This window comes from Brachyhypopomus gauderio, chromosome 2 (genome assembly GCF_052324685.1).
Source record: "Brachyhypopomus gauderio isolate BG-103 chromosome 2, BGAUD_0.2, whole genome shotgun sequence".
Classification (NCBI taxonomy): Eukaryota; Metazoa; Chordata; class Actinopteri; order Gymnotiformes; family Hypopomidae; genus Brachyhypopomus; species Brachyhypopomus gauderio.
In genome coordinates, this window is record NC_135212.1 from 49,933,857 (window position 1) to 49,942,051 (window position 8,195).

At 39.2% G+C, this 8,195-nt stretch overlaps 1 protein-coding gene across 2 annotated transcripts; it reads right to left on the bottom strand.

The window, feature by feature from the left end:
* Positions 1–1,709: 1,709 nt before the first annotated feature.
* Positions 1,710–7,959, bottom strand: LOC143508950 (bMERB domain-containing protein 1-like). Of its 2 annotated transcripts, none has more exons than XM_076997530.1 (4): positions 7,780–7,959; positions 6,850–6,964; positions 4,467–4,537; positions 1,710–3,582 (listed from the first exon to the last, which is right to left on the bottom strand). In XM_076997530.1, the coding sequence occupies exons 1-4, from the start codon at positions 7,862–7,864 to the stop codon at positions 3,464–3,466; spliced, it is 390 nt and encodes a 129-aa protein (XP_076853645.1). In that variant the 5' UTR covers positions 7,865–7,959; the 3' UTR covers positions 1,710–3,463. The 2 variants fall into 2 exon arrangements, with proteins under 2 accessions (XP_076853645.1, XP_076853646.1); XM_076997531.1 differs by having other exon boundaries at positions 4,463–4,537.
* Positions 7,960–8,195: the final 236 nt, after the last annotated feature.

Consider the following 8,195-nt stretch of genomic DNA (forward strand, 5'->3'; position numbering starts at 1 on the left):
CATAGTTTCAGAAACTGTGTCCAAGCATTGGGGAAAAACTGTAATCAGTGATGCAGATGTCACTGTTGGACCAGTAGGTAGCCAGAGGCAACAACAGCTTTATTTTCTCCCACTTACTGTGAAGAGCAGGCTTGGCAATTTTGTATGTGAAGTCACTGAGGTCAGCGAATCAACAGAAATGTCACAGGCATTGCATCATTTGCAGATTTATAATGAAGGGAGGCACTGGTGAACTTCAGCTAGATTTAACCATGTTCAGCTAGAAGGGGACTAGTTAAATAATCACAAGAAAAACAAAATATAAATGTTATAAAAGCTAATAGTAGTCTTGTCTTTGAACTGAGAGGGTAGGTGGGTTTGTATTGTTCGGTAGTTCCAGTAGTTTCCTCCCAAACACAAGCGTCAGCTGGGACGTGACTTCCACTCAGTGGGCAACTTTTCTGTTACTGCTGCCCTGCTTCAACCCCATGTCACAAGTCACTTTTGTGTGACAAGTTGCTAGGGAATGACGGGCGAAAGTGAGTCGTGGTAGCTCGCATAAATCCCACAGCTGTCAGACTTTCCCCTAAAGAGACGCCACGTGGCCCATGCAGCTGTTTTGCTGAAATCTTACATTCAATAGTACAGAATGCCAAAGCCATTTGTAACTGCAGGACAAAAGGTGATGAGTAGAACATGTCAGGACTAGTGGGAAAACATGGGAAATGTCACATAGACTCACTTCCATTCACATAAACAACATGCACAGCTGATGGCCAAGGTGTCATCTCTTCAACAGATGAAACAGTTGTATCTGTTCAGCAGAAATATAAGCAGTGACATGATGAAACCGAACAGTTTCAATTAAATGCAGCTCCTGCTAATGAATCCTTGTTACCCCAGCACAGTCCACTAATTATCCACAATTTGGGCCACGAATTAAATGTGGAGATGTGTCTTCAGGGATGCATGCAGTGACTCACAATTTGGTACTAACCTGATAACCTCAGAAATTCAGAAGAAAACATATATCTTTATTAATCACAACACAATGGTATTTGTTTTTTTGGGGTTTTTTTTTGCAATGTTACAGATATTTGACTGGCTCAAGATGAAATTTGCCTATGCAGTCAAGATGATTTTAATACAGTATTTGAGTACCAACCCCATCAATTGCATCAGATATTAAGTGATTATTTCCTAATAAAAGTACGTTAACTGGTTGTTACTGTGGTAGCTTGAAATACATTAACTCTGTTTTCATGACTGACGACTATGCTATATTTCATTTTAAACTATGAAAAAGTCAATGAGTAATATTAAACATAGGTGTAAATATGACAGCAGTTATTTTTAGGGCATGGAAATTCTCCATGCATCACGATGAACCCTGTGGCCCCACCAATGACTCATCTTGGTGTGCAGCACCTCTGCTCATAGAGGAATAGGATCTAAAGGGTGGGGGCAAAAGATAAAACAACTTGTTTGGTTATTCATCCACAGCAGTTCTAAACATATTCAGGTATACCGCCAGGTTGTCATGACAACTGCAAAATGCGGCCGTGAAGGGAATAGGTCAAATGTCAAAAGAGCTAATACATTTGCAGTGACCATGTCAGTGCTAGCGATTTGTGCATGGGTAATCCCATCTGTTATGTCCTGGTCTAAAGCAGGGGACCAAGACAGAAATGAAGTGCATCTTAGCTGCCAGACTCAAACACTGACAAGTCTCGACTTCAAGCCCAGTTTAATTTCAGTAGCATCATTATGAGTACATGACATTGGAGTGCCCCAAAGCCAGAAATAACAAACAAAACAATCAAGCAACAGAGCAAACAGAACAAACAGATGCCACATGAAACCAACATAAAAATCTAAAACATACTCCAACTCCACTAAACCAAAGCAATAAAGAACCTATCAAACAAAAGAATGTGTGGATCACTCCAGTTCAAACAAGCAGTGAACATTTAACTACTTAGATAACAGCACGAGGGAAGAGTCACGTTTCTAATGAGCAGATACACATAAATGGATATTCCAAAATGAGCTAGCCTGCTCAGCTGGCATAACTGCTTTGATTCCTTTCTCCCATTTAAACCAGTCTAAATGTTGCTTTAAATGTTAAAATAGATGGTGTTTTTGAATGTTCAAATAGATGGTGATGTTAAGCCCATGGACACCATCAATGTTTTAAGTGGGTCGGACAAATCAATCATCCAATTGCCAGCACACCTGAATCGTCAGAGACACACAGGTGCATGCATGCACACACACACACACACACACACACACACACACACACACACACACACACACACACACACACACACACACACACAAACACCCACACACACACCCATAGACACCCCCATACAGCCAGGACAGGCACAAAAAAAACACCATAACATTACAGAAATATTACAGAAATATATTAATTATTAGTTTGCTTATAATTAAGTTTGTGGATAAAATATCAATTACATCACAGATGCATCAGCAGAAAAACAACACACCACTGGAATAAGCCTTCATAAATGGATCGGGACATTCAGTGTAGATGCAGTGACTCAGTATTGACTTAAGCACCCTCTGTATCGCAGAATTAAATCTCTGAATTAAATACATGAGCCTGGTCTTCATTATGCATCAATATTAGTATGAATTAAAACCATCCCTCCTCTAACAGTAAAACATCACCAAACTGGACCTCGATCACAGAAGAGAAACAGAGAAAGCATGAAACGAATATGATGTTAATTTCCCTTTTAACTAGAGTTCAGATTCAGATGAGACCTTCCCAGTATCTAACCAAAGCACTGACATCTATTCATTCTGGTTGGTGACTCTGTAATGTTTCTTCTTCCTCCTCATCAATGTATCTTTTTTCACACTTTTTTCTCTCCATTTCCCCCATGTTCCCCCACTAGACATGTTTAGGTCTAGCCAAGTTAAAATCAGGCTATATTCACTGATGGGAGAGACTGTAGCCAGACCTTAGAACATCTCAAGGAAACCAGAGTTGTCTTGGCACAGTCACACAAAGCACAATTACAGCCCTAGCTGATGTAGTTCACATGTGCATCCTTGCCTTTTAGCAAGTTTTTCAGGAACAGACAATAACATAAAAATAGGAGCCATGGCATAGTCAAGGGTCTTAGAAGAACTGCTCTTAGTAAGGCTCGACAAACACTTTTAATAAGCAGCAGTACAGAAACATATTACTGCTTAATTATGGTGTCTTAACATGCATCAATTTGCATAATGTTTATGAAATTGAAATTGAAATTCCCATAATTTACATATCAATAACAAATTCAAAGAGTAGTAATCTTATTTTATTTAAGGACAATGTCAGGGACTCTCTGCTGCCTGTCCAAACTGGTCCTGACTACAGGCCTCTGTACATAATCCTGCAGCATTCATTCACAGTTCCAGCTCATCTTACTCCTCTCTTCCCTGTGCTTTCTCTTTCTCCCTCTCTCTACATTATGGAACAAGTAAAACCACAGCATTCTTTAAGCAGAGTGAGGCCAGTCTTGGTGACGGTCGGAGAAGATGTCTGCTTTACCCTGAAGGTTGTTCTTCTGTACTGAGTAGAACCTGAGAAATAGAGTGAGTGAACGATAGATAGGGGAGAGAGAGAGAGAGATCTTTAAAGGTCAGTGATCCACTTAAACACTTAAGAGTACCTGGAATGGAATGTTTGTGCTTCTCTCCAGTTTTAGTTTTTTAGCCAAATAGTATTAATAGAATAAACAGGTAGCTGAACTTCCTATCGAACTTTATATCTTCAAACATTCTGGTGAACCTCTCAAAGACGAAAATTGTAAATGTGTGCCCTTCGTATTCCAAAAAAAAAATATCACACAATCAAAAATAAAGAAAGAAAACCTAAGCAAATAAATCCAAGTCAGAGAGCAAGTGTTAACTAGTTTATATTCAGAAGAATAATGAGTCTTCAAATAGCTTAATGCTATGAGTCAAATAGTTCACGATACAATAGCTGGGCTGAGCAGCCTGGAGAGTGTAACAATGACCTGCTTGTTTGGACAGAAGAATAGATGTTGAAGGAGATGCAGAAGAGACAACAGAGGGAATATGCTTCATAGTTAGTAACCAAATCTCATATTTTCACAACACGATGTGACCTCATCTGTCAACATATTCTTAAGCTTCACATAATTATAGCTCAGTATGTGTTATGATAGAAGATGTACTATACCATGATATTTTAAGTTACTTCACATTTACGTTAAACGTTAAGTAATAACGTTAAATGTTTATCAGCGACACCACTCGTGGAACCAGAGTTTAAGTTTTTGCTCAGGCTGAAGTCACTGTGCTTAGAACTTCAGGGACTAATCTAATTTCAGTACAATGTCCTAAACCTAGCACAGTGTCAGAATTTAGTGATGCCACCAGCATTAGGAAATGCAGCATTTACAGAGGGTAATAGAAGAGCAGCTTTTATAATATGGACCTACGGTTCTTGGTGTAGCTTGTGGGAAATTTCTTCTGTAGGAAATCTTCCATTTCCTTGTCTTCCTCCTTCTCTCTGTGTGGAGACAGAATCGGGTGCTTTATTAACAAATCCACAGACATATGTGCACATATATAAACAAAGGTAAGGGCACACAAATACATACACACACACAACCATTAAATATCTATGTATGTATTGGGGAGAGAGAGAGAGAGAGAGAGAGAGAGAGAGAGAGAGAGAGAGAGAGAGAGAGAATCCTTTTGAAGGTAAAGATATATCACATATGCCCTTTGCACTTCCATTCCAACTCGACAAGAAGTCTTTAAATTATTGAAAGCCTCTGGCATCTCCAAGTCCTTCTGCCTTTTCCTCTCTGCCACTCATCTCTTCACATGAGTTACTAACATGCATTTACAGGCAGGGAAGAAATTGACCTCCATTAAAAAACAGTGTGAGTATCGGATTTGTAGTTTTTTACGTGTGTGACACAGCACACATGCACACGTTAGCCATGGGCCTTCAAGGAAGTTCTAAAGGAAACTGTTAACACACAGGGGTAATCATGGAACAAGAAGAAATTCTAGAATGAATGGATATATGGTTAACCTAGCAATAAAAAAATAATGGTAGGCTTTATACTTCACCAAGGCAAGGTAAGTTTATGTGTACAGCACCATTCATACGCAATAGCAATTCAAAGCATTTTACACATATTACTGTTAGGATAAGCCATCCCTCTTTCTCCAGAGCCCTCATCAGGCGGTTGAGTTGTCCATGGGGCTGTTTGTTTACATTTCTTTTGTGTTACACTTGCTTGTCTGCTTTGGTTCTGTGGCACGTCCGATACTCAGGTGGTGCGTGTCACGCCTCATTGGCCGCTGTGGCGGAAATGTGATGATTTCTAACACACCGCACCACCTGTTATGTTCTTATGTTGTCTTCTTTATAAGCCCCCTTTTTGTTTGCATGACCCTTTGCCAGTCACTGTATGTTATGTTGCTTTTCTTTTGTTCATGCAAAAAGTCACAAGTAAAAGGTGAATGAAAATAAATAAATACATTAAGAAATTAAACTGCTCTACAGTGCTAGAGTTAAGAGCTAAAATAAACTGTAAGATGCTGTTAAGATAAATGTTCATTATAATGTGCCCCTCAGGAGAATGACCAGCAATCCTTTATTCCTTCTGCTATCAGACGTCTGCCATTGCTTATGCTATCAGGCTAACAACAACAGTCGTTTTAAATTATTGATACGGCTGCTTGTGGTTCTCTTGTATTGCCTTTGCACTGACCCATACATGTTGCTTTGGTAAGTCTGACATATGACTGCTGAGTGTTGATGCTATGTGTAACCCGGGTATAAACAAATTTGTGCAAGCCTTTTGCCAAAACTTAAAATATACAAGTACTTAACCTCAGCCATCTATAAATGTTTTAAACATTTAGGTAAATTGCTGGAGTGTGCAAGCACATCAGTAGATTTTTCCTGAAAATCTAGAGGCCTGATGAGCTTGCAGCAAAAACCTAACAAGCTACTAACTCTGACTCAGCTTTATAATCTACCTAATTTATTCATATAACCAATAGAAAGAACTTTCCTGGTCTTTCATGGTCCAATCTATCCATTTGTACCTTTTCACATTTTTACATGAAGGAGTCCAAACTCGGTCCACTCTAAGAAGTAAGATTGATGATGCACTTTTGAAACAACTGTAAGAACAGCAATTTAGTTGATAAAACTGATCCTCTTCTGTACACATTTGCACTACTCTATGGTGGGGAAAAAATATGTTAGTATCACACAACATTTGGATGTACAAACCAGCTGTACACTAAATAGATTTTTTATACAGTAGGGTGCACTTTGCAAACCATATATCTGCAGAAAATCCCCACCTGTCTGCAATGACACCTTCCCAAAGGTCTGAAACGTTCTGTTTCTCACTTGCTCTCATTTTCTCCAACCGCTCCCTGTCTCGCCAACTTCTCATTCTGCCTTTCTGTCTCTCCAATCTCACTCTCTGTCTCTCTCTGACTCTGTCATTCTGTCTCCACTTCTATCCCTTTTCACCTGTTAATCAAATCAATCTTTGTTTTTCCAGAACCACAGCGCGATTGTCAGCATGCGTTACATGAAGAGGTGTGTGAAGATTGTGTGTGTCTGTGTGTGTGTGGTAATCAGAGTGAATTGGCACATTAATGGCACTGAGTGGAAAGCAATTGGATTGTGATGTCATGAGAGGGAATGTGAATCTCATGCACATCTCACCGGGCACGATTCCTCAATCAGCTCGTGGCCTGAAAGTCAAGCTAGCTGGCCATCCAGACAATCCACTCAATAACCTGTTTGTGGTGGAAATAAAAGCCGAGTTCCACTGCACCAACCTCAGCCTCTCAAACTCCACGTCATCCACCAGAAAGTCCCGAGTCTCCACCAGCTTATGGATCTGTTGGAGCAGCTCCTCCTCCCGCTGGCGGGCATCATTGGACTTGTCCTTATCTGCCCAGCCGTAAACACAGCCAACATATATAGACAGTGTAGACATTCATAGTGAGAATTTATTGAGCTTTGGCAATTCTAACATCTGTCTCAACTTATTTGGAATTTTAGTTCACCCAGAAAGGAAATAAAGAGAAAGACAGATTTCAGTCTGTCCCATTGCCTATTCATGTGAAAATCAGGGATGGTGCTGCACCAATGTGCTGGTACAGGCATATTAGGAACAGGTAAATTTTTTCGGGCTCAATGCTTCAATGATGTAAATGTGAGATTTCTCATAGATCAAAGAATGCACCGTGTCTGCACCACTGGATATCAACAGATTTTAGTCTGGCTGAAAAGTAGGTCATGCAGTAAATACTTCAGTTGTTTTGATGCATGACTTCCATATTGAGATGGAAATTACTGCTATTCACTGTAAATGGGTCCAAGCTCTGTATGTGCACTCAAATAATGAGACAATAGCTTGAAAGAGAAAACATGTTTAAAATATGATTCTTTTGTCTCCTAGTAAACCAAAGACTTAAGCCAAATTGGAAAGTCACAGAAATGTGCTAACCTGACAAATGGAATAAATCTAATATGCAATAACATCACAAAGCTCATAGAGAAATGGATAATAATCAGTTCATTGAAGGACAGCAACTTTTATTGACATATTTTGCAAACACTCAGCATATACGATTTAGACTGAACACTATAGAAGAGATTCTTCAAACATTTCTTCCAAAACTACTTTTTAAACATCTTAGGACCTGCAACAAAACCATCTGTATCTACTCTAAGGCTAAGTGTGAAAGTGATAAAGGTCCTACCTGGAATTGACACCAATGTCTGGAGTTCATTTTTAAGCTTGGTGATCTCCTTACACAGCTGGATATCATCCATCCTGAAGAACATACAAAGCAGATAAGGGGAGAGAGGACCAGAAGACAGGAAGGCTGCCAAGGGCACAACTCATTTCACTGCTGCGAACCAAACGCTTCAGGCACAGAATTACATTTTCTGATATTGTATTTTTTGTCATACAACTATATTTTTAGAAAAAATATTTCCCCTTAAGCTATAACAGGAACGCATTAAAAAATTTAATCTGTACTCATAAATTTTATATACATTTGCCCTATTTATCATGGCATTTAGTGACATATTTCAATGATAAATTAACACATGTACTTCTTTGTCTTCTTTGGGTACATTCTAAAATCCCCTATTGTTATTTATTGTTTAA